The sequence below is a fragment of the Macaca thibetana genome, chromosome 9, assembly GCF_024542745.1.
Source record: "Macaca thibetana thibetana isolate TM-01 chromosome 9, ASM2454274v1, whole genome shotgun sequence".
Lineage (NCBI taxonomy): Eukaryota > Metazoa > Chordata > Mammalia > Primates > Cercopithecidae > Macaca > Macaca thibetana.
The window spans coordinates 27,477,179-27,504,580 of record NC_065586.1 but is presented as its reverse complement, the minus strand read 5'-3'; the positions used below and the strand labels follow the sequence as shown (position 1 = coordinate 27,504,580).

The following is a 27,402-nucleotide window of genomic DNA, read 5'->3' as shown; positions in this document are numbered from 1 at the left end:
TTGTTCAGTTTCCATGTAGTTGTGCAGTTTTGAGTGAGTTTCTTAATCCTGAGTTCTACTTTGATTCCACCGTGGTCTGAGAGACAGTTTGTTATAATTTCTGTTCTTTTACATTTGCTGAGGAGTGCTTTACTTCCAACTATGTGGTCAATTTTGGAATAAGTGCGATGTGGTGCTGAGAAGAATGTATATTCTGTTGATTTGGGGTGGAGAGTTCTGTAGATGTCTATTAGGTCCGCTTGGTGAAGAGCTGAGTTCAATCCTGGATATCCTTGTTAACTTTCTGTCTCATTGATCTGTCTAATGTTGACAGTGGGGTGTTAAAGTTTCCCATTATTATTGTGTCGGAGTCTAATTCTCTTTGTAAGTCTCTAAGGACTTGCTTTATGAATCTGGGTGCTCCTGTATTGGGTGCATATATATTTAGGATAATTAGCTCTTCTTGTTGAATTGATCCCTTTACCATTATGTAATGGCCTTCTTTGTCTCTTCGAATCTTTGTTGGCTTAAAGTCTGTTTTATCAGAGACTAGGATTGTAACCCCTGCCTTTTTTTGTTTTCCATTTGCTTGGTAGATCTTCCTCCATCCATTTTGAGCCTATGTGTGTCTCTGCACGTGAGATGGGTCTCCTGAATACAGCACATTGATGGGTCTTGACTCTTTATCCAATTTGCCAATCTGTGTCTTTTAATTGGAGCATTTAATCCATTTACATTTAAGGTTAATATTGTTAATAAGGTTAATTGTTATGTGTGAATTTGATCCTGTCATTATGATGTTAGCTGGCTGTTTTGCTTGTAAGTTGATGCAGTTTCTTCCTAGCACTGCTGGTCTTTACATTTTGGCATGTTTTTGCAGTGGCTGGTACTGGTTGTTCCTTTCTATGTTTAGTACTCCCTTCAGGAGCTCTTGTAGGGCAGGCCTGGTGGTGACAAAATCTCTCAGCATTTGCTTGTCTGTAAAGGATTTTATTTCTCCTTCACTTATGAAACTTAGTTTGGCTGGATATGAAATTCTGGGTTGAAAATTCTTTTCTTTTAGAATGTTGAATATTGGCCCCCACTCTCTTCTGGCTTGTAGTGTTTCTGCTGAGAGATCCGCTCTTAGTCTGACGGGCTTCCCTTTGTGGGTAACCCGTTCTTTCTCTCTGGCTGTCCTTAACATTTTTTCCTTCATTTCAACTTTGGTGAATCTGACAATTATGTGTCTTGGAGTTGCTCTTCTTGAGGAGTATCTTTGTGGCGTTCTCTGTACTTCCTGAATTTGAATGTTGGCCTGCCTTGCTAGATTGGGGAAGTTCTCCTGGATAATATCCTGCAGAGAGTTTTCCGACTTAGTTCCATTCTCCGCATCACTTTCAGGTACACCAATCAGACATAGATTTTGTATTTTCACATAGTCCCATATTTCCTGGGCTTTGTTCATTTCTTTTTACTCTTTTTTCTGTAAACTTCTCTTCTCACTTCATTTCATTCATTTGATCTTTAGTCACTGATACTCTTTCTTCCAGTTGATCGAATCGGTTACTGAAGCTTGTGCATTTGTCATATAGTTCTCGTGCCACGGTTTTCAGCTCTATCAGGTCATTTAAGGACTTCTCTACATTGGTTATTCTAGTTAGCCATTCGTCTAATCTTTTTTCAAGGTTTTTAGCGTCTTTGCGATGGGTTCGAACTTCTTCCTTCAGCTCCCATATGTTTGAGTTTCTCGAGCCTTCTTCTCTCAACTTGTCAAAGTCATTCTCCGTCCAGCTTTGTTCCATTGCTGGCAAGAACCACCACTCTCTTCGAAGCTGTCAGACAGGTACATTTAAATCTGCAGAGGTTTCTTCTGCCTTTTGTTTGGCTATGCCCTGTCCCCAGAGGTGGAATCTACAGAGGCAGGCAGGCCTCCTTAAGCTGTGGTGGGCTCCACCCAGTTCGAGCTTCCTGGCCGCTTTGTTTACCTACTCAAGCCTCGGCAATGGCAGGCGCCCCTCCCCCAACCTCACTGCCACCTTGCAGTTAGATCTCAGACTGCTGTGCTTGCATTGAGGGAGCCCTGTGGGCATGGGACCCTCCTAGCCAGGCACAGGATATAATCTCCTGGTGAGCCATTAGCTAAGACCCTTGGAAAAGCACAGTATTAGGGTGGGAGTGACCCAATTTTCCAGGTGCTGTGTGTCACAGTTTCTCTTGACTAGGAAAGGGAAATCCCTTACCCCTTGCACTTCCCAGGTGAGGCGATGCCTCGTCCTGCTTCAGCTCTCGCTCAGTGGGCTGCACCCACTGTCCTGCACCCACTGTCCGACACGCCCCAGTGAGATGAACCCAGTACCTCAGTTGGAAATGCAGAAATCACCCGTCTTCTATGTTGCTCACGCTGGGAGCTGTAGCCTGGAGCTGTTCCTATTCGGCCATCTTGGAACCCTTGTCACACACGGAGTCTTTTATTCAATCTTCTCCATAACCTATTGAGTTGGAAACTGTTATTATCTCAGTTTTACAGATAAAGAAACTGAGTTTCATAAAGATTAAATAACTTTCCCCAAATCACTCAGGTCATAAGGAAAGGACTCAAGAAAACGTGGGTTTAGAGGCTGCTCTCTGAACCACCATTGGAAGGTAAAGCTCAAGTGCCCAATGCATAAATGTGTGTGGACTCCTAGGCTTGTGGTTGTTTCTGAAGGACTAAGCCTGGTTGAGAAACTCTGCTTTATAGGAGAGAGCACAAAAAGGAAGGGGACTTGGCAGAGAGTTTGCTTGCTTCATGTTGGAATGATGTCTGCCCTTCCTGTTAGAACTCCCACATCCTCTTTTGAAAATCCACCCCAAAGGCTCCATTTCTCTTTTCAGTTTTAGCAATTTTCCAACCCCCTTGCTGCTCTTGCAGCTGGTGTATATTCTTAATTTACGCCAATTAAACTTTTTTGGTTTGAGACAGGGTCTTGCGCTGTTGTCCAGGTTGGAGTACAGTGGCACGATCATAGTTCACTGAAGCCTCTAACTCCTGTCAAGTGGTCTATCTGCCTTGGCCTCCCCAGTAGCTGGGACTGCAGGTGCGTGTCAGCAAACCTGGCTAATTTTTTTATTGTTTGTAGAGATGGGGTCTTGTTGTGTTGCCCAGGTCAGTCTTGAACTCAGCCTCAAGCGATCCTCCCACCTCAGCTTCCCAAAGTGCTGGGATTACAGGTGTGACCATGTTGGGCAGAATTAAACATTGTTGTTAGTAGTAGTTATAGTATATGAAGTTTAAACCAGATTCTTTATGATTTTTTGAAAAAGCAAATCTTTTTATTTATGTCGATTGCATCTTCAGGCTATTAATATTCTTAATTTTCAATGCTAACTTTTTTATTTTGTTTTGTTTTGAGACAGAGTATTGCTCTGTCACCCAGGTAGGAGTGCAGTGGCATGATCTTGGCTCACTGCATCTCTGCCTCCCAAGTTCAAGCGATTCTTCTGCCTCAGCCCCCTGAGTGGCTGGGATTACAGGCACATGCCACCACACCCAGCTAACTTTTCTGTATTTTTAGTGTAGGCAGTGTTTCATCATGTTGGTCAGGCTGGTCTCAAACTCCTGACCTCAAGTGATCCACTTGCCTTGGCTTCTCAAAGTGCTGGGATTACAGGCGTGAGCCACCATGCCCAGCCCTCAATGCTAAGTTTTACAGTTACCTTTCAGTTAATCAGGAATATGTAGAGCCACTCTGCATCAGCCTGTTGCTTTTCTACCCAGTTATGCTGGGTGGCACACTACAGCATCCACTACAATTGTATTCAAGCTTTGTATATTTTTATAGATCACTGGAAAGGTTTGTACATTACTATTGATTCAGCTCGATCTTTTCTAAACCTTCAGGATTTTCATGCCCAGATTTGTTGCAGATAGGCTGTTTTTATTTTAGACTTTGCACTCCACAGTAAATAGCTTCAGCTTATTTTTTAAAAAAAACAAACTGTGACACCAGTTTCTAATTTTTTCCAGATATGGTTTTCTAATTTATTTTAGATACAAGTTTCTAGTTTATTCTAGGGAATATATAACATGTTGCCTTAAATGTAATCACAGATATTGTTTACAAATCATACAGCACTTATCCAACATCTTGAGAAATTTATGAAGGATAATTTGAACATGAATCTTTTGTTTTAGGATCCTCTACATATTAAAAGGGTCTATTAAAAATAGTGCTGCTATGAGCTTCTGGACATGTATTTTGGTGCATGTAAGCACCGACTGATGTTGAGTATATGCCCAGGAGCAGAATTGCTGGATCAAAGGGCATATGTACAATTAGCTTTAGTAATTATTATTAAATTATTATTTTTACTCCATTGATTTCATGCCAGATGAGGGTTCAGATATAAAACCTGGATAAATATTTTGTCTGTTCAGAATTTTAATCAATCAACTGACTTGACTTTTTCTTTCAGTTTATTTGAATTCAAAGATTTTACTGTAGGGAATTATTTTGGCTTCTACTTTTAGTTGATCTGGACATGGCCCATGGCTTTATAGAATCTTCTTAAAGACAATTTGATATGTTTTTGAATTTTCTGTTTAACAAATTAATCTTTCAAATGGTAGAAGATTGATAACTATTTGTGAAAAATAGTTATCCAATCTATTCCCATATATTGGCTGTTAATTTATTGTAATCAGAGGAAAATATGTATTGCTAACTGGAGGCACAATCTCTTGAAAAGTGTGGTCAAGAATGATCATGTATGCTTAGTATCTATCCAGAAAATGACATTCTTCACAACGGCACCCTTTTTTCAAAGGAATGAAATAAAGATACAGTGTAGAGATTCTCCACATGGGCAGGACCTGTCCTTCCATTCACCATCCCCAGAATTCAGAAGGAGAGAGCAAGGCCAAGGCTCTCATAACCCTCTCAACCATTTAAGAAGAGACTGGTCAAAAACATGTAAATGGACAAAATAATACCAAGTGTACTGAATGCTGTAAAGGAAACAAAGGGGGTCAAATGAAGACTAATGAAGGGAAAACCCATTTTATACAGGGAAGTCAGAGAAGGCATCTTTGAAGAGATGCATCTTAGCTAAGGAGGATGAAATGAGGAGAAGAATTTGCAGCCAGAGGGAAAGTGTTCAGCGGCCATAGGGTAGGAATGCGCCTAGAATTTCTGAGGACTAGCCTGGGCAACATACGGAGACCCTATCTCCACAAAAAATAAAAATAAATAAGCCGGGCATGGTGGTGCGTACCTGTAGTCCCAGCTACTCAGGAGGCTCAGGTTGGAGGATCACTTTAGCCCGGGAGGTCGAGGCTGCAGTGAGCTGTGAATGCACCGCCATACTCCAGCCTGAGTGACAGAGCAAGATCCTTTCTCTAAACAAAAAACAAACAAAAAAAGAAGATCACTCTTGGAGGTGTGTATGGACAGGATCAGAAAGACTGGAAGCAGATCCACCAGGGGTGGTGGCTCATACCTGTAATCCCAGCAGTTTGGGAGGCTGAGGCAGGCAGATCACCTGAGGTCAGGATTTCAAGACCAGCCTGGCCAACATGGTGAAACCCATCTTTACTAAAAATACAAAAAGTAGCCAGACATGGTGGCAGGCACCTGTAATCCCAGCTACTCAGGAGGCCAAAGCAGGAGAATTGCTTGAACTTGGGAGACGGAAGTTGCTATGAGATGAGATCGTACTACTGCACTCCAGCCTGGGTGACAGAGCAAGACTCCGGGTGGGGGGGAGGGGAAAAAGAAAGGAAAGAAAAGAAAAACTGGAAGCTGATCTGTCTATGAGGCTGGTAAGCTGTAAGCGCGTGAGACATAGTGGCCTAGACAAGGCTTGGTTACAGATTGGATGAGAGAGTAAGGGAACAGGAAGAATTAAGAATCCATTCACAAACCTTTTTTCTACCACAAGGAGGGAAATAATCATAGTAATAACAGTTGCTAGCAAGCCCATTTTTATTTTAAATTTCATTAGATAACTTGGAGTCACCCATTAAATGAATAATTATCCAATATTAGAATATTAGGCTTAATAATTACACTAGCAAATAGCCAATATAAATAGCTCATATATATGTTACAAAATGTGTATTTCAGATTGATCTATTTTAAAAAGAATAACAATCAATTACTAAGCCTTCACCCGTGGCCTGTGTGCTTTATTCCTTATTTCATTTAATCTTCACTGTAACCCCCTGGTGCAGGCATTACTCTCCCATTTTAAAGATTGGGAAGCTTTAGCTCGACAGTCTAAGTGATGCATCCAAAGTCCTACAGATACAATGCAGGATCCGCTATAAATCAGTAAATTACTTCATAACTCATATTTGAGCAACATAACTCAAATAAACTTACGCACCAAAGAGAATTCCCATGGGCAAGAAAGCAGCAGAGCCCTAAGAAGGTGCTGAGCTCCAAAGCCTTTAGCATCTTTTTTCCATCTGTAATCTCTCCTCTTTTCTTATTTGTTTCCTTTTACTCTTTCTCTGCAAGTTGACTTCCTCTCTTTTGCCACTGTTTTCTTTACAGCTTCTCCTGGATTTACACATCCAGACACCCCAAAGGGGCCACATATTTTCCCCACCCCCAGTTTCAGTTCAAAAATCTCAGACAAGGGAAGCTGATTGGCCCAGTTTAGGAAAAGTACCCGCCCCTTGTCCAATCAGTGGTGGACAAGGAAACGTGATGTTTTACAAGATGGCTTCCAAGACTTGCCACTGGAGGTGGAACACAAGGGCAGTCAAAGGAGTTCATGATATGCTGGAAAGGCATTTCAAAAGATGCGCACAAATGTGACAAATCAGAATTTAAATTTCTGAACCAACTGATGTGAGAAATTCTTAGGTCAGTTGACATTCATTATCTTTTGTCATACTGTTATCTAGGCTGTTTTAGAGTCAAATATATGCTTTTATTATGAGGTTGTTATTGCACTTGTTTTAAAGATGTACATAAATATGTACAAATAGATCAATAAAGATTCAAAACAAAGGTACAGAGGACATTTTACCCAATATTTAACTTGTAGAATATTCTACCTCATTTGTGAAAATGACAAATTCTTTCTGACAGCTTTGGCTAATTTTATTTATTATTATTGTTTTATTTTTATTAAAGAACTCTTCCATAAGGCAAGCTTTGTGAGTTAAATCAATGTAAATTATAAATGTGAAAGGTAATCATTTATATTTTTTTTTGAAAATATTCCAGACTCAGCTACTGCCAGCTGTTGGTATGGATTCAGCATCCTGAAATTTAAACAGAATAACAGTTGGCTCTTTTTTGTCAAATACTTTGTGATTATATGAGGTGAACTATTACACTGTCAACCTAAGTTTAAGAAAAGATACACTCCTTCACCATTTTAAATCTGTGCAAAACAGTCTTCACTTTATGCACATGTAAACCTGTGAAGCATTCCCATGTTGGTTTGGGGATTTTAAACTTGTCAAATTATACATCTCGATATTTTATATCTGTCGCTGTTGGCTCCCAACTTTATGTTGAAACCACAGCGTTTTTCTGGCACTCACGTGAAGCTAATACTCTTCCCCTGCTTTAAATTAGCTGCTACTTAGTGATTAAGAAAGAGTGCACTAGATGGCAAATAACATTAGTAACAATAATATATCCAAGTCACTGTCAACTATACAGTCTGCCTCAATTTGGGGCTGTTTGAAAACCAAATACCTGACCATAATGTTGCAGTCAAAAACTTCATAGCAACAGGTGAACACCCCTCATATTTTGCTTTTGTTTGGTTTAGAAGAAACCAAAAAAAATCTGAAAACAAAAAGTCATTTCCTCTGAGTTACATAAAAACCTTATCAGGTGTGAGCCTCTCTTTCCTGAGTTGAGTGAAGCCAGAAACCATTGCCTTCATACTTGCTGCCGCGTGTCATATTTTTAGAGATTGTTACTTATATATCCTCAGAAGTTTACTATAGAATCACTGCCAGCTCAGAAAAAAATTCAGGGTTAAGAAGTATTGGATTCCACAAAAATTTGATTTTGGACGGGAGAATTATTCCTTTTCTTAACATCATCATGTTACCAAAATTAGGAATGTTGGACTCAGTTACAGTTTTTCTGATCACAAATAGAAAAAACGACAGAGCTGGGTAGCTTATCTCGCCTAAATTGAACAGTCCAGGGTTCCTCCACATTTAAATAGGTTTGGATATCAAAAGCGTCAGATTGGCATAAGATGATGCGGGCACATGTTAAAATATCTCTTGGTTTCAAAGAAAGACGCTTTCCTGCCGAGCCGTAGGTCCACTGGATCTGTTCAACAGCAGCTGTGCCCCGCAGCTTTTTTTGTTGATAAATGATCCGTTTCAAATAAATGTAATTGCAGCCAACTCTGTAGAAATAATTGCCTTCTAAAAAAGAAAGTTTGGGAGGGTCAAAAATACACAAACAGTATGGTAAAATAAAGTATATGCTGCTCCTTTTAATGGAAAAGATTGCTACTGGGTACCTTTGCCAAATTAAATCAGTGTGCCAAAAAGTCGAGGAATCTGGCAGATGCTACAGAGAGCAGTTCCATCTTTCATCTATATTTCGTTTCTGTATTTATCTAGCTTTAGAAAATGTTGGGAATGTCTTTTCCTTCCGACTTGGCCCTTTTGCTAAACCACAGAAATACACCGGCAGCTTCTTGTAGTTGTTTGGTTACTTAGAGTGCAGTCAGTCTTTAAACTTGTGAGAAATATATTCTTTCCATTGGAAATTATGAAACATCAACAACTATTTGTTTCCATTTTCTGAAATTTATCACAGGAACAAAAAAAAATCCATTATATTAATTGGCAGCTATTTGACTCAATACACAAAGGCAGAAAGCCAACTCATTATTTTTAGCCTTCAGCTGACCCAAAATAGTGTTCTCGTATAAGAAGTTATTCACAGATGCTGAATGTAAGAATTACTACTAATAATAATGGTATTTCAGACTTCATGAGTAAGTAGTTCTTGGCACTCAGAAAATATCTTCTGTTTTTCCCTTGAAAATAGCAATCCTGTTATATACAAAAAGTAAACAGTGCTTGAATTAGTACATTGGAGTTTTTAATGTACCAAAAACATGCATGCATTAATAGTCCCTTCTAAGACTCCTTTTTCTTCAATTTCTTCAGGATTAATCCAGTTTTGTTATTTAAAAAAATACAAAAATCTTAGATTCTTAGGAGCTTTGTTCTTTGTGTTTCTCAACCCATCGCCATGGAGTAAGATGTCCCTCTTTGAAATAAAAATACAGGAGCTAAAAAAAAGTTACATTAAAAATCAAATTAATTACAGCTTATGCAGATTTCAATCAGAACAACTCTAGGTGCTCCGGAGTGAGGGAGCACAATGGTTCGTCCTTATGGTTAACAAGTCAGGGCTTGCAGATACTGTGTTCGTTTATAATACGCTTGTGGAAAAAGCACTTGATTCTCTACATCTTTGTTTACCCAGGAGCAAAAGTAAGAGAAATATTTGTAAAGTTTATTTTATCATTCTTTATGAGCCGCGTTTAAATTTTGAATCCCGGCAGAGAGAGGGAATTAGAAAAGCACCCTAATGTTCCATTTACAGCAATGAAAACCATCGTTCGGTTTGATGCCTTAGTCTGTATTTATAGTCTGTATTTATACCTCTGCTTATTATAAGAACATAAAATATACACACTAATGACTGAAAACACTGATATTTTCTCTAGATCCATGATTTTCTGATTGTGGAAATCTGATCAAATTTCTGTGAAAATAAATTTCTAAGGTATTTTTTCTTAGACAATCACTTGCCTAGGAAATGACTTGCCAGAATATCAACTTGATATTTTCATTCATGCCATTTTGCATGCAGAGAAGTAAAAACAAAAACCTCTTTGGGAATGAACTGTCTTTATCAAAGAAGTGAAGAAACGCTCATCGAAGATGTGTGGCCAAGATGGCGCCCGCGATAGGTCTCACTCTGAGTGACAGCAGCATGGGACCGTGTGGTCACAGGGGAGCAGAGATGAGGATGGGAGCATCCTCGCTGTGACCCAGAGAGGCAGCAGGGATACTGGTGTCTTTTACAGTGGAATTGTGTGGACAACAAATTATCCCTCGGGAAGAATATGACCTTTCTTGCATCAAAATTTGTTTTCAGTTACACTCCTACGAGTCCCAGAAATCCTCACAGTGGGCAGTTGAGGATCTGGAAAGGCAACTCGAGAGCCTGACTTAAGCGACATTCCCTGCAAAGCCAGGGCAAATCTTGATTTATATCTTTGAGGCTTAGTCGTGAACCACTGAGCTATCCTCTTTAGGTTTGATGTTTATGAAATCCATCCTCTGTGTTTCAACACCATTTCAAGTTTCTGCTCTGATAATTATTCAATTAAATTAACAATTGAATATTAACCAACACTATTAATTGATAGTAATTATTATAATTAATTAAGTCAAAACCACTAATATGGCTTAACTGTATTTTCCGTATTCCTTGAAATCCTAAAGAAATTATGTCCTACCATAAAACTAATGATCTGAGAGTGAACCATAAAGGTAAGAACCCTGTAGCTCACAGGCACTAAAGCTGCCACAGGCCATTTTTCAAGAATTAAAAACATCAGAGGTTTCTAATGTACTTTTTTATAGGATATCGCAGTGACTTGCTTGCAAATTTAGATGGGTTTTGCAAAAAATCATTTTAGATGGAATAGAAATATGTTTACATATTGGTATAATTTAGGAAGATGTCCCCAAATTCTCTCACTGATCAAGTTTAGAAAACGGATAAATCTTTTTTATTTAATGAAGTAAAAAAAGATAGGATTCAGGGAAATGAATGTGTGTTTGGTGTTAGCAGATCTGGGTTTAGATTCTGGCCCCGAGTTCTGCTGCCAGGTCACCCAGTACTCCTGGGCTCTGTGTCCTTATCAGTTCTATAAGGATGATAATATTTTCCTCAAAGAGTTATAGGAAAGATGAAATACCTTTCTGTATACACACACATACACACTCATATGTATTCAACTGTGTATATGTACTAAATATATATACAATTGATCCTTGAACAACATGAGTTTGAACTGCATGGATCCAATTTTATGCAGATTTCCTTCTGCCTCTGCCACCCCTGAGACAGCAAGGCCAACCCCTCTTCCTCCTCCTCCTCTTCAGGCTACTCAACGGGAAGATGACAAGGATGAAGACCTTTATGATGATCCACTTCCACGTAATGTATAGTAAATGCGCTTTCTCCTCTTTATGATTTTCTTTTCTTTCCTTTTTCTTTTTTGATGGGAGTTTCACTCTTGTCACCCAGGCTGGAGTGCAGTGGTGCAATTTCGGCTCACTGCCACCCCTGCCTCCTGGGTTCAAGTGATTCTCCTGCCTCAGCCTCCCGAGTAACTGGGATTACTAGTGCCTGCCACCATGCCTGGCTAATTTTTGTATTTTTAGTAGAGACAGGGTTTTGCCATGTTGGACAGGCTGTTTCTTCCTTATGACTTTCTTAATAACATGTTATCCCCTGTTAAACCTCTCTTATTTTAAGAAGCCAATATATAACACACATGATATACAAACTTGGTGTTAATTGACTGGTTATGTTATTGTTAAGGCTTCTGGGCAACAGCAGGCTATTAGTCATTAAGTGTGGGGCAGTCAAAAGCGATATGTGGGTTTTTGACTGTATGAGGGCGCGGTGCCCTAACCCTCACATTGTTCAGAGAGAGAACACACCCGCCTCACAGTGGGGGCATCTGAATGTTGCTGCAGCTGTTGTCGTTATTATAGGAGGAGAATCGTCAAGTTCAGGCTACAGGTGTGAGATGGGTGACGTTCTAAGTTGCTTCTTCTCACATCTGACCTCCCTGGATTAAAGTCCCATTCCTGTACATCGAACCAACTCAGACAGCAGGTATTCAGCTCTCAGCCTCTCTGCTTTCCACTGTAGACAGAATTGGAGGTGCCAGCTTCAGCAGCCTATCTCCTCAGGGCCAAGAAGCTGTGTAGATGGGTCCTGTGTCCGTGGCGGGATCTGACGCTCCTCCAAGGGCCTGCTGGTGGGACTGTGCCGGCCTTGAGAGTGGTTTTGTTCTCTGTGGCTCGGCCAGGACGCAGGGCCACGCGATGTCTACAAGTACGGATGTGCTGGTGCAGCAACCCCTGCACCTTAGGTCGTGTGTTCTGTCGGGCCTGGGTGACCTCATGAAAACTCAGAGCCACATCACAAAGTCGCTGACGGTGGAAAGCTGCACAATATAGGATAGCTCAGGTTTCCATCCACAACTACAGAAAAACTTTCCATTAAAATCAGAGCTTTCAGGCAATTTCTTCGGAGACCCTATGACTTAGATAGGTGTCCTCTGCATGCAGAATCTGGGCTGTTGGTAAACAAGGACATCTGAGAATTAAATGAGAGAATCGCTAAGAAACCTCAGCTTGTATCTACCCTGATCAAGCCTTCTCTGTAATAGTCTTTTCTGCAAGCGTATACCCATACATCTGTCACTGCTCTTTTGAAAACACTAGCATGGTTTCCTGTTGCTTTAAACAAGCTCTTTCATGTTCTGCCCCCTGCCTGCCTCTCCATCATTATCTCACTTCTTGCCCCTCATCCTTCCTCATAGCACAGCCTCCTGGATGTCCACCAACCTTCATCCTCCCGTCTTTGATGATAGCACATGGCAGCCAGCCAGAGAAGATGCTTCTCAGCTTCCCTTGAGTCTTGCTGTGGCCGTGTGATTAGCTTCTCACTAATGGGAAGTGAGAAGAAGTGATGCGTGCTATTTGTGTTTCTTGCCCTATGTAAGGGATGCCTGTGGCTTCATGGGTTCCATCTCTATCCCAGAAGGCCGAGGCATAGCGCCTTTGGAGCAGCTTTGGACTCACTGAGATTGGCCAGCACAATGAAGGTGGCAGAGCGATGCTACCAGCGCTAGACCACATGCACGTATAATGTTACACCAGGGAAAACAACCTTCTAGATTATTTCAATCATTACATTTGAGAGTTTTTAGGTTAAAACAGTTTATCCTGGACTCAAATCAATGCATTCATAGGACTTGTCTTGGCAATCATCTGCTACTTTTGTGTCCTCTTGTGAGTTGTCAGTGACACTCCGGGATGTCCAAGCTGGAAAGCAGAGCAGGGCCTGGATGTCACTCACCTTCTGGTCAGCACCTTGGTGCTGCACACACTGCAAATCCCTGTAAGGTGGCACCATGTGGAACTTTCACCACTGTCCTTCCTCGGCTTGGAATATTCTCCAAATCCCCATGTTACACAGTGCTTTCTTCATAACCATCTTTCAGGTTTCAGATTCGCTCTTGCTCTTCAGGGAGGCCTGCCTTTACCTTGCTGTCTGTAGTCACCCAGGACTTGCACGTCTCTTCCCCATTGTAACAACATAATTGTGCATCTCAGCAAACTGCAAGACCCCTGTGGAAGTCAAGCCTTTCTTGTCTACTCCTGCATTTCCAGGAACTAGTTCAGTGCCTGCCATGGAGCAGAACATAGCAGATATTTGTTGAATGAAGCAATGAACTATTCGCCCCACTTTTTGTCCCACACATAACCATAATATCCTAATATCAAAATACTCTTCAAATGTGAAGACAAAATAAAAAGTATTTGAGGAGAGATGCATACTTACAATATTTTTCTTCTGTGTAGCCACATAAGCCACGGAGTTTAAATTCTTTATTTTAATTTTGAAGAATACAGGGAGGGGCTGAGTTCCTACAATGCATTTTATTTCCAATGCTGTATTTTCCCTGCTGCTAGAGAAGTTTAATTTCCCTCCTTGATTTTTTTTCAGTTTGTACCCTGGAAAAGTAAGGTGAAAAATACAGGCAATCATTGCAAAGTATGACTATTGCCGGGTGCTAATGTTTTCAAATTGCTGATGATTTTTAGGGACACCACAAACTGGCCACACTGTCAGAAGCCTTTGGCAGTCATAACTGGCAGCAATAAATCAGACTGTAAATTTAGAAAACATGCACCGTGTTTGAGAATGCACCCCAGAGTCACCTCTAAATATGTCATGGCCATGTAGCTGGGGTTCAGAGTAAACTGAACTACCCTTTATTATGTATTTTGTGGTATATGAAAAACTTCAAAAAGCACGGCCAGGCAAGGGAGAAAGCCAATCTGTTAAGGTAACAATTTCATCACAGATTCCACCTGCCCCTGCCAAGTTGGAAAAGCCATATTGCACTGATACTTTCCTCTTATACCCTTCGACTTTACTGAAATAATTTGAAAAAATTATTCCTATTACTTATTCCTTTCATGATAAGTAGGATAATTTTCTCAGTAGCTGCTTATGTCACAGTAAAATGATACGCTGAAAAAGAGATGTTTAGTTTTAACCCACGAGAGCTTTAGCGTACCATGGGACCATGATAAATAGGATGCCCGTGGCGAGTGTATCCTGCTGAAATGCAACATTAAGTCCTTTTGCCATATGTGTTGAGCAATAACGTTTAAGGAGAAAAATAGTATTCCTGGTCATGCGTGCTCTGGTAATTCATGAAATGTGCTAACCGGTAACACCAAAAGGAGCCCGCCAGATCATCATGTAGATTTCCAGGATGTTTTTGACAAAGTTCTATACCAAAGTAATTGAAAAGAAGTGTGTGTGTGTGTGTGTGTGTCTGTGTGTGTGTGAACAACATGAGGAGGGGGCGGAAAGTTGATCTTGTGGATAATTAGAGGACCTAGCTGCGATACAAGGGACAAGAGAGAAAGTAGTCAGCACGTGACGTATTCTTTGGCAGTATGCTTCTAGGGTCGGCGCTAGGAATAATCTTATTGAAGAAGCTAAAGATATTTGAAAGAGGGCATGTGTGATAAGATCAAGTCAGTGTACAAGTAAAGGTGTGAGAAAAATCAAACCAGAGACACCCAGAGACATTGTGTCCAGGCAAAAGAGTGACTAATAAGTTTCACTGGGTACCAGAGAATTATTCAAGGATATTTTTTAAGGATTCTGAGTTGAAATCAGTGAAAGGTTCTGAGGAGTGGTTTTTACATCTTCTCAGCCTCATTTGTTGCTGCAGCTGAAATACGCCAAGCATCTGAACTTCAAAATACTGTTTATTGAGTTATCTCTGTGTCAGCCCCTGAAGATGCAAAGATGAAAGTATGTGGTCCAGCCTTCAGGGGAAGCCCCAGATGTGCTTGACTGCGAGTCCAGTATGGTGCAGGAGCAATGATGCACTGTGGGTCAAGGCAGGCACCTAGAAGGGTGAGCCTCAGGTAGGTCCTGGTGCCCTCACAGACTGCATGTGGCATGCAGGGGAGAGGGGAGCCACATGCACCCACGGACCCACAGGGAGGGTTTGCAGAAACAAACAGGCTCCATTGAGGGGAACAATTGCAAACATGAAGGCACATGGCTGGGACTACAGAGTATGAGCATGATGGCCAAAGGGCCAGAGAGGACCAGCTATGCCTCAGAATATGCCAACACCGGGCATCCAGGAACCAGGCCAGTCCAGCTTCTTCTGTGTGGACACCTACGCCAAGGGAGGCCATCTGCATGGCAGATAAGCGCATGGAATCTAGGGCTTGAGTTCAAATCCTGACTTTGCCAAACTCTGCAACTTTGGGCAAGTTGCTTAATCTTTCTATGCTGCGGTTTCCTTATCTATACATTGGAATGTTAATAATAAAATTTAGCTAGGTTTGTTGAGAACTTCAAAGGAATCAGTATCCTATAAGGCACTTCGAGTAGTGCCTGATATATGGTAAGCACTCACTATGGAAGTGTCAGCTATTGTTCCTATTATTCTCTTCCTTCTTGAAGGTTCTCTAACCCCTCTGCCTTTCCTGGGTCTATAATGATGAATTTGGGCAGGGGAATGTCATTTTCGGTGATGACGAAAAAATGTACAGGTTTAATATTTTATAAATGTTACCTCCAATTCATAGAACATTTGAATTAGTATCAAACAAGAACAAAGAATTGTTCTGATAGACCAGAGTCCATCAGTGTTGCAGGCAGAGGTAGCGTTATGTGCAGATGTAAAGATGCATCCAAGCACAAGACAGGTGGACTTCTGGGAGCACTGTCCCCTGGGCCACTGGCCTCCAGATCCCTCCTCATGCCTCTTCCCTCCCCCATCCACTCCTTCAGGGCTAGACTGTGTTTTCCTCATGGTGCCTTTAACATCACATCACAGCTGATCAGCAACATCTTTACCTGATAGAACAAAGGAAAAAGGACCTGTCCACCTGCCCAACTTATCCAAAAGATGTACTAGAGAAAAAAAAATTATTTAAAGAATCTTGCCAGAAGTATAAGATGTGCACTGAAGACAGCTATATTAACACTAAATAAGTATTGGCATGAATAAGCCATTTCAGTGCCCCAGATCCAAACTGATATTAAAGTAAGATCAGTATTGAGGGAACGACTCTATTAAATCTCCAACAGGAACTCTGGGTTGATCCTGGAAAAGGCTTAGAGATGCAATCCACTCCAATGTTCCAGGGAGAATATTCAGACGAGTCAGTAAAACATAAAAACGATGATCCTCTTCATGTATATTTTAGAGGGCCCCAAAAGACCTTCCTGAATAGAACCATTTCACTAGGCTGCCTGGAACGCACATGTGATATTGCCACATAACTTGAAACTTCATAAATTAAAGATCTGGTTGAAAACTATCTTCTCTAAAATTTGTAAACATTCATTTTAAATCTGGGAAGATTAAGCAAGGCTATCAGCCACTTAAAACTCGGTAGGAATGTGTTTAAACTGCGTTCTTCCAAACATCGACTTGAGACTCTCAATGAGAGAATGGGAGCTTCAGGGACTATGGTGCAGTGGTATGGGGCAATTGTTAGAAGAGTAAGTGCAGATTGCGCAGACCCGTGTGTAATGAATGGAACATGAGTAGGCTACCAGATAGGAGTGAGCAGCAAGGGGAGGTGTTATGTGGTGAGAAAGACATTCCAGGAAACCAGGAGGTGAGGAGACCAAGGATTAGGCCCCACTCCTATTACGAAGATGAACAGTTTTTAGAGTATCATGGAGTTGGAGAAGGTTCTTCAAGGATCTCTATGGGGAACAAGAAGGAACAGCAAAGTTCCACGACCCTGTGCCCCACTTTGTGTTCAGATGTTCCATTTTATCTTACATGTGTATGTTCACATATATGTGGATTTCATAGAAGAAGTAAGTTTTGTCTGGGGAAAAAAGAAACAGGTTCCACTGCTTATATATATATATATTTTTTTAATTGCTGTCTGAATACCTTGCTTAGGACCAGTCTTGAAGCTCTGAAAACCTAAGTTGGCAAAAATCATGTAAGATGGGCTCTGAAATGAACACAGTCTTTGCCAGAGAGGAAGAAGGATCGTTCTGTTCTAAAACTCATTCCGTTTCTTTCACTGAAATGTGAAGTTCTCATATAGATGAAATTGAAAAGCATCGTTTTATATCATTTTTGCAAAAAGACTAAAATTAATATCTAGTTGCTTATTAAAATGTTAGGGGATTATCAGGGGACTTTTTCAGAGTGGGTAGAAACATTACTCTGTATTTTACTGTAATATTTTTTAGGCTCCATTTTTAAAAGTCTTAGACAAGTTCTGTTAGAAATAAGTTATAAAAAAGAAATAACAACCACATTTGACATATGCCTTCCAAAAAATTATATGAGACAAGGAAAACATTCCTCAAATTGGTAGCAAATGACAAGACAGACTCTTAAGATGCACTTGATATCAACAGGGTGAATGGAAGGAAAGGCCGAGGAGGCCTTGAGAATGAGGTTAAGTCAACGGGAGTTTGAAAAAAGCAATTATTGGACCAAAAGAATCTTTCACTTAAGGTTATTTCTCAAGAAATTAGTCATTTATTTTCATCCTTATGAGCTTAGTAGGAGCAGGGATTTAGTAGGAGCAGGGAAAGCTATTTATTTGACATCGAAGAAGAAAAATTGTGCTCTTCTTTCCAGCCTTGTACTTTATTTTTTCTATATTAATCTGCTTTTGAAAGCCGAACCAAAATCAAAATAAAATTGGGAAAATGGCTCAACAAAAGGATTTTGTTTCTTTTTTTTTTTTCCTTTTTAATTCTTTGGCTTCATCTCTTCTGGATAATATCTATTCTAATTTTATCCACATGAGGGATGAATTCTATATCCAAAAATGTATTTTAAATATTGGCTTGTCTTTGGTTTCAAATTTCTTCTAATAATGAGTTCATTTTGGAAGATAGATAAATATAAAGGCAAACATAACATTAAGAAATTATACTTTTTCTAATGTTAAGGAATACTGTGGAACTAATTATTCATTTTTAATATGGGTATTAATTCTCTGTTTGACTTTTTTCTTATATTAAACAATTTTGAACTTTTCTTACTTGTTAAGATTTAACAGCTTTGCATCAGATTACACAAATTCTTAGCATTTTCCAAAGTAAAGTTATCAACCAAAACAAAATTATTTCATGGAAAGCTTATTTATATAATTAAGGTAATTGTTTTCTAATAGATGGTGCATATCTTTTATTGCTTTAAAAATATTTCCATGTTAAATTATGAACAGTAACCCTATGTCTGCATTAAGTAGGGATATTACTCACATGAACTTGCCTTTGATATTTAAAAAAATGAAGTTAAAGCCAGAAAAAATCTCAACTTCCTGTCGCACACCTACAAAGTTACCCGTAGTTACCTTCAGTCTAAACATCTTCCTTCTGGTCTTTGAGTATTCCTTCTCCTGGCCTTTCCCATCCTCTGTAATGGTGATCTCATTTTGACTTCTCCAGAAGCTATAAGTTCTGACATTGGCAATTCCCTCTCACTTCTGCGTATTTAGTCTTAATCTTCCTTCCTAACCCCCCATCAATTGATCATGCCCACTGCAGAAATCATCATATCAGAGAAGTAGCATTCTCTGAGGAGCCTCCTTGCCCCAGCTGCTCCTAGCTCTTCAGTTCACTGTCTTCTGACTTTTGCCTTAGAAACTTCAGAGACTTCCCTATTAATGATCTCAAGGATTTTCAAATGTCTGAATTCAAGGGATTCTTTTCATCCTTCAAGGAATTTAACTTCCCCGAGGCATAGTATAATACTGACATCCCCGTTTCCTTAAAGTGTCACCCTTCACTGGTTTCTATGATTTCTTGGCCTCCTGGTCCTGCCCTTCCTCTCTGATGACTCCTTATCTCCTCTGCATCTCCTTCTGGCCAATCCACTTACTAGAACTTTTAAAATAGCACAAGTAATATATAGTCACAGAAAAAAGAACAGAAGCTAAAGATGAACAGAAGGGGACAATGTCAACTGGAGCCCACTGAAGACCCCTGTGAACCTTTCTGGGGAATAAAATTTGGCTTTGGAGAGCCATTAAAATATTTTGAGTTGGAGAATCAGTGGGTCCCATTGGCCCTTCAGAAGTTACTCTGGTTTGAGAATGGATGGACAGGGCTGGAAGATGAGTTAGGCAGTAGCTCAGGGCGAGAGAATGGTGATTGCAATTAAAATGATATCCCCGGAGATGAAGAGAAATGAGTGGATTCAAGCAAGAGATAATTGACAAGTAAAAACAACAGGAGTTTGTGACTTTTTGGATGTGATGCCTGGGAAAGAGGGCAGAGTGATGATGTCTAAATGTCTGGCTGGGACAACAAGATTTAAGGAGGAGAGAAGAAATCTGCTTGTGGGGGGAAGTAAGAGCTCATTTGGGGCACAATGGCTTTGAACATCTTGGAAAACATAAAGCAGAGACATGCAGAATATATATATATATATATATATATATAGTGTGTGTGTGTGTGTTTGCTATGTATATATGTCCTTAAAGACATAGATTTGAGAGCAGTTGTTCATGAAATAATGAGAGTGAATGACATTTCCTTTGGAGGGTGTATAGACAAAAAATGAGGTTGAAGGACATACCATGATGTCCTGAGTCATATCATAATGGGTTAAGAAAGAGGATTCCTGGAAAAAAGCAATTAAATATTAAAGAGGTGAAAATACAAACAAACAATCAGGAAAGTGTTATTTTCACAAAGTCAAGAGAAGAGAATATTTTAAGCACAAGAGCATGACTGATGGGACAAGTGTTATTGAAAAGTAATGTAAGACAAGAACCAAAAGTGTCCCCTGGATGCATAGCAAAGCGATTACAAATGCCTTGAATAAGAAGTGAGGAAATAGGGGCAGCAAGTGGAGGTCACCCTTGGAAAAGTTTGACTGAGAAGGAGAGTGAGGATGCTAGCTGGAAAATGCTAGCTGGAGAGTGAGGATGCTAGCTGGACGGGGAGATAAAGGAGGTCTTGGTGGTTTTCCATTGTTTGTTATGTTTCTGTTCTGAGATAGCAGATATGTTTAAATGTTAATTGGCAAGAGCAGGAAGAAGGGTGAAAGAGGTAGTGAAGATACCGGAAAGAGGGGGGCTAATGGCGCAGTCAGCTTCCACAGGAGGTGGAGAGGGAGGCAGGAGGATGCAGAGCATGAGGGCAAGGAGATGAGCTTGGGCAGGAGGAGACACCTCTTCCACATGACAGATGGGAGGAGGAAAGGACGCGTGCACTTGCAGCGGGAATCTGTGCGTGTGGTGGCAGTGAGTTGGGCCACTTCCCTTTTCGTGATTTCTATTTTCCCCACCAAGTAGGAGGCAAAGACATATGCTTGAGAGTGAGGGAACTGAAGTGGTGGGTTAGGTAATCTGAGGAGAGTGGAGATGGTTTTAAATAGCTGCTGTGGAGAAAGTTGATGAGAGAGACACCTGGGTGGATGACCGGGCAACATGGAGAGCTGATGGAAATTAGGGATCATAATGTGTGTGCCATTGCTGCAATGGATGTACATGATCTGGAAGCCTGGTTGAGAGCCAGAATTTCAATTTGTAATATCACTATGGGAGAAGAATGATAGAGAACAGAGAGTCAAACCTGGTGACAGTAAAGCAGGTGTCATGGCAGACCAGAGCAGGGAGACTGCGCTGGTAGATCAGTGCCTTTTGATATTCTTGATCCCATTCTGCCTTCTCCAGAACCTGGAATTTCTGATAGACAGCAATGAGAGGCAGAGATGAAGCAGTCACTGGTATTACTAAGGTCTGGGTATGACCATAAGAATGACTGATTAATTAATGTGGAATTGAAGTGAAGATCAATGGAGTTGAGGGAGTCAGAGTCTGATGTTAGAGGCGAGGTGCTTGGAGGAAAATGTTTTTGTCTTGTTTGTTTACTGTGAGGATGAGGTGTCATTTTCAGTCATGATTTTATTCATATATTAGAAAAACATGGATTCAGTAGCTCAGGTGTTAACAAGGGCTGCTATTCCACTTATTGTATAGGAAACATTGGCTCAAGTCTCCTGCTTTCCATGCCCTCGGCAAAGTCTGGCTTGTAAAGGATTCCAAATATTGCCACAGACATCTCCAGCTTCTGATAACCTGATCCAGGCTATGCATTGTCTCGCTCCTGTACACATGTTGTCCCTATCCTATGTGGAGCTGACCTAGATTTGGAACTCAACCCTTTTTACCTGTCCTCCTCATTAGCAGCTTAGTCATGAAGGCAACAACCAAACCAAAACATTTCCGTAACATCGTTACGTACAAAGCAAAAATAGTCAACGTTTTGGAGTGATGGAAGGACATATGCATTGCAGCAATTCCAGCAACTTCTGAGTTGAGTATTAGGCATGTCAGTTCTTAAAAAGACTCATGGCCATTTCTAAATGAAGCTACCATTCTCCCAGATCGCTAAGTTGTCTTTTCTCTTCTCTGCTGTCTCCCCTTGAAAAGAAAGAAAGGTTCTAATACATTCTGAATCTGAGCATTTTTGCTTTCACTAGGCTGAATCTTTAAAGTCAGCTTCAGATCTTTTTGCATATTGAAAACTTGGCCCAATCATTAAATTCAGTTCAAGAGATGGTAGTGGCTCAGACCAGTGAAGGTAATGAGAAGATGTCAGGACAGATTCTGGGTTTATTTTGAAGGTAGAGCCAATAAATTTTGTTCATGGCTTGGATAAGGGCTATGAGAGAAAGAGAGGAGTCAAGGATACGCCAAGATTTTCAGCCCCAGCAACTAGAGAGATGAGTTGGCATTAGCTGAGTAGGGGAGGCTGTGGGAAATAAGGTTTGAAATGGGAAGATCAGGAGTTCAACTCTGTCCCTTTTGAGGTGCCATTTTTATATCCAAGTGGAGATGTCAAGTAGGAAGCTGAATGGTCTAGAGTTCAGGTCAGGGTTGGAGACTTAAAATTCCAGAGAAGTCACAGTGAAACCCAGCTTGTTCCACTGTTTGACCGTTTTATATATACAACCTTTCCCCAAGAAATGTATTTCCAAATAGTCTCTCAAAAAATGGATCTAACAACAGAATACAGACAGCCAACAGACTTTCAATCTCACACCAATGGGAGAGAACCCAAGTTAAATGCAGGCATTATATTCAGAGTTTATATCAAGAGGGCAATTTTCTTAAGAGTCTAGAGGAAACCTGTGGATTGTTTCTAATAAAGAGATCTATGGATTGTTCCAGATAATTTAATTCGTGTCTTTGTTTACCTGTGGGGCTTTAGTCCACTTTCTGCTAATATAAAAGAATATAGACTGGGTAATTTATGAGGGAAAAAATTATTTCTCACAGTTCTAGAGGCTGGGAAATTCAAGAGCATGGCACCAGGATCTGTCAAGTTTCATCCCATGGCAGAAGGGCAGGAGGTGGAAGCAAGTACATGAGACAGAGAGCAGATGGGGGCCAAACTTACCCATTTATTAGGAGCCCAACCACCCTGTAACAGCATTAATCCATTCATAAGGGCAGAGCCCTCAGGTCTTATTCACTTCTTAAAGGCCCCACTTCTTAATACTGTTACAATGCCAATTAAGTTTCAGCATGAGTTTAGAAGGGGACAAACATTCAATCCACAGCAGGATTTGATGTTCTCCTAGACTAGAGACTGATACAGGAGAAAACAGTAATTTGAATAAGAACTTACTGATCTATTTTTATGAACATAGAGATGTGTTAGTTCTAATGCCTTGACTTTTGTTTTTGACCATCTAATGGGAAACCATGAACCTTCTGTTAATGTAACCAGATTAATTTTCAATGTAACTAGATTAAAATTGCTTATTTGGATCAATCCAACAGGAACTGTAGCAGAGAAAATGAGTTAACAGTAAATATTATTGCCTCTGGTCAACAACAATCTCTAAGTCAAGATAATAAGAGTAGTAATAATAACAACTTTAATTTAGGGGCACATGGCATGAGGACTTTACATTAAGTTTCCCATTTAATCCCACATCTATCTTATTAGGAAAGTACTATTAAAAATCCTAACTTTACTGATAAGAAAACTAAGGTTTAGAGAGAGTTAACTCAGGTCACATATAGTTAGGAGGACGTAAAGTCAGGATTCAAATTCAGACTGTCTGAACTCAAAGCATAAACTCATAGCCACTTTGCTGCATAATCTATGGGAATTTTTTTTTCCAGAGAATTGCCATCTACACTTTGATCTAACCAATAGCAAAATGCAATTCTAAACAATCTTGTCCACATAGATCTTTTAAATCCATCCTTATCCTATTATTTCTTTAGCATTCTTATGTAGGAAGCTCCTATGTGTGCCAATATTCTTTATATTTAATAGGAGTAAAAATCCAAGAGCAAATTAAGGCCATTCCAAATGACACCATGAGCTTCTGCCCTGGGCAGACAGAAACTTATCACTTCCTTTTCCTCTGATATAGGGTGCTGAGCAATGCTCCACAATCCCCTGACCAACCAGCCATCAAGTCATTCTTCTTTTCTAGCATTTTTAGAAGAAAGTCAATAGGGCTCTCTCTATGATATATCCCATTTCTACTCCCAATACTATTAAGCCAATGTGCGAATCTCCTGTCTGTCTGTTTGGGCACAAAAGCTCTCTAATAGAAGGTTCATGAAGAAACATGGAAGAAAACCCAGAAGATAAACTTATGAATGTCCACACAGAAAGAGTACTGGATCCAATAAGCAGATCCAAGTTTTGCAGACATGGACCTCAGATCACACACACACCTATCACCTTGAGGAGGACAGACACCAATAAAGGCAAGCCCCTTGACTCCCTTCACTGACCAAACAGGACTAAAGGTTTTGCTCCAACCAGCAAATGTTACATATGTTTTGAGGCCCCTAGCTCTGGTGAGCTGTCATATGAAATGAATTGCTGAGGCTCAGAGTCTGGATGTGCAAGACACTGCGGTGGATTCTCTGTTGGAAGAGCTGCAGAACCCAAGCCAACCCAAATAGTTGGGAAACCATTCCATAGGCAGACACAGTCCAAAGGCATTTCTTGTTACTGGGTTGTGCATGAGTGCTACAACGTCACTGCAATGCCTTGTAAACAGGAGAATGTCAGAAGGGTTCCCAGTTCAAATCAGCTCTGGGCACTTAAGATCTTTCGGGAAAACCCCTAAGCCTGGTATGCATTCCAGAGCTCATCCGGCTCTAATTAAAACTCATAATTCCAGGCTGTGTTCACCCAAACAATGTCAAGTCAAACCACAAGAAAATCTGTTATCACTCAAATTGGTACATATTTTCCATACAACTGAAATATTATATAAAATCATAAACTGTTAAATGGAAATGTAAAAATTGAATTCAGACCCAATTCCCATGCTACCTTTGTCACACCTTCCAGGAGATGTGAACTGTGGGTCACAGCTGCATGCCGAGGGCATGAACCTTAAGATCAAAGCCTTTTACACCAGAGGAAGCATTGGTGTTAACCCAGTCTACAAACAGCTCCTTGTGCCTTTCCCCACATTCTTGTTCACTCCAACGTTGTAAAAAGTTATTTGTTTGAATGCTGTTTTAAAGTGCTCTGTGCAGTTAAGTTTTCAAAAGCATGGGGGCTAGTTTTTCCTTCAGTGTATATATGAAACTCCCAATAAATTTAAAGTCCTTAGGTGTGTTTTGGGGGAGGCAGAGGATTAAAAGGAGAAAAGTTGGAAAGGAACAAGGACTTCAAAAAGGTAATCCCCTTAGAATATTAAAAAATGTCTTTATTGTTGGAAAGAAAGTCTATAGATCAAAAAATAGACACTGAAAAAGTGTATACCAATTTCATACTTACTTGTACCAAATTTGTATTTCACTTTCCTAAGAAAACTATTCCTTTTATGTAATTGTGACAAAAAGATTAGAAACCGCCCTCACCTTGCTCTGTGTGTGAGTGATTTGAAAATACGCACTGCCTTTCATTTCTGTTAGCTGCACATCAAATTCGGGATTTTGTACCAACTTTCTGTTGTATGAGTATTTGTTAGTTTTAACAAAACTAGTGCCTTAGTTTAAAGAAACTAGTGCCTTAGTTTAAAGAAATTAGTGCCTTAGTTTGCTTGTGAGGCTCATAGGAAAATAAAAACATATTCCTGAACCCAATTCAAAACCAAGACACATATATGCTACATATTTTTCAGATGGTGGTTTGGGACAGTAGCATAACCTTATTCAATTTGTAAAACAGCATTAGATGCGTAGCCTCTGGGTGTATAACAAAGCAATGAGTAACATTTATTGACAATAAAGTTAAACTCGGGAAAAACAATACAGTTAGCTAGCAGCAAAACTCAAAGAGGGATCTGGGGGTATGTCTCAAATAATAAGCCATTCAGACCCTGAGCACACAGAAAATTCTAGACTTCCAATTCTATACCCTTGATTGAGACTGTACTTAGCTAAGTAAAATGGACAGAGCAGGCTAAATTCAGCAGTAAAGAATAAATCATAGTTCTTTAAAATAGTGGGATGCTGGCCGGGCCCGGTGGCTCACGCCTATAATCCCAGCACTTCAGGAGGCCAAGGTGGGCGGATCACTTAAGATCAGGAGTTTGAAATCAGCCTGACCAGCACGGTAAAACCCTGTCTCTACTAAAAATACAAAATTAGCCGGGTATGGTGACACATGCCTGTAATCGTACCTACTCGGAGGCTGAAGCAGGAGAATGGCTTGAATCCAGGAGTCTGAGGTTGCAGTGAGCCGAGATCACACCATTACACTCTAGCCTGGGCAACAAGAACAAAACTCTGTCAAAAAGAAAAAATAAAGGCGGGGGGGGGTTGCTGGGCTTCATTGGTTTAATTGTTAAGCTAAAATTTAACCAACCAGCATATGGGATATAGAATGAAGCCTTGTGGTTAATGTAAGAAACTTAAGGGAAAATAAATTCCCCCAACAAAGAGCAGTCCTCTTGGTACATTCAGGACTAGAAGTTACTCAGATAAAGAAAAATTTAATTTATAGAGTAGAGTCATATTAAGGGTACCTGCTTAGATTACACGTTTTCTTCTAACATAAGTCTTGTGAACACACAGGAGATGCTGCCTCCAGCAACCCTTATCTGGTTGACTCCGGGAATAGCCAACACACAGCAGCTTTCTGTGTGCCAAACATTATGACTCATATGCTTGACACTCACAGTCCATTGGTTTATGCAATGGGAAATTATGTAAGTGAATCAAGAGTTTGGAAATAAATACAACCGACTCTTAGAAAGCCCAAGCAGAGACCGCAGAACAATGACCAGGTCTGAGGGAGGATGGGCGAAACGCAGGCTAGATTTTGACAGGCATCAGGTCAAAGGTTTCCTTTCCAAGGCAGCTGTACCGGGTAGCAGCAGCCAGTGCCTTGTGGAGCCTGGGCCATCGGTGTCCATGGAGGTCAACCAGCGACAAGGCAGGGCCTGGAGCAGGTGCTGACAGAAGCTAGACTGACCTCTGGGCCAAAATTCCTCCTTCCTTCCAAACTAACCAGGCCAGGCCTCCAGGAAATAATGCCAGAACCAGACTTCTGAACTGGCAAAATAATCACCATGAGCATGAATAGCATTCATGGAGCACTTGCTTTGTATTGGACACTGGACTATGCGATTCAAATGCGTAACCCATACGAAACCAGGCTGCCTCATGGTTTAGTCCTGACCTGAAAATGCAGTCGGAGAAACAGAAGCCTAGCAACCCAATAGCACTTGAAAGTATTTTTTTTCTTTCTTTCTTTTTTTTTTTTTTTTTTTTTTAAGAGACGAGTTCTCTTAAATCTAGATACAGTATGCTGTTCACTCCTTCCTAGAAAAATCACTATCAAACCATAGTCAGGGGTATGGGTTTTGAGGTCACAGCAATGGTGCAATCATAGCTCACTGCAGTCTTGAAGAACTGGGCTCAAGCAGCCCTCCCGCCTCAGCCTCTCAGACCCACCCAGCTACTCAGACTACAGGTGCACGCGAACACACCTATGTCTGGTTATTTTTTTTTTTTTTTTTTTTTTTTTTTAGAGACAGGGTCTCACTGTTGCCCAAGATGGTCTTGAACTTCTGGCTTCAAGCCGTCCTCCCGCCTTGGCCTCCCAGTGCACTGGGATTACAGGCATGCACCCAGCCTGAAAGTAATTTGAATCCTAGTTTTACTCTCTC

At 40.5% G+C, this 27,402-nt stretch overlaps 1 protein-coding gene and 1 long non-coding RNA gene across 8 annotated transcripts in view; one reads left to right on the top strand and one right to left on the bottom strand.

The window, feature by feature from the left end:
* Nucleotides 1-27,402, top strand: part of ODAD2 (outer dynein arm docking complex subunit 2) — a 194,785-nt gene that overhangs the window by 159,232 nt on the left and 8,151 nt on the right. For 4 of the 7 annotated variants that reach the window (XM_050804486.1, XM_050804491.1, XM_050804493.1 and 1 more), the window contains one exon: nt 11,123-11,187. The exons of 1 other annotated variant lie outside the window; for it this stretch is intronic. In XM_050804486.1, coding sequence (XP_050660443.1) covers nt 11,123-11,187 — 65 coding nt within the window. The remainder of the gene's footprint in view (nt 1-11,122; nt 11,188-27,402) is intronic. 2 more of the 7 variants (XM_050804489.1, XM_050804487.1) reach the window with 2 other exon arrangements.
* On the bottom strand, nt 1,983-26,767 carry LOC126962894 (uncharacterized). The gene is made up of 3 exons (XR_007728849.1): nt 26,257-26,767; nt 25,916-25,996; nt 1,983-2,450 (listed from the first exon to the last, which is right to left on the bottom strand). It is a non-coding gene; the product is annotated as an uncharacterized LOC126962894 (long non-coding RNA).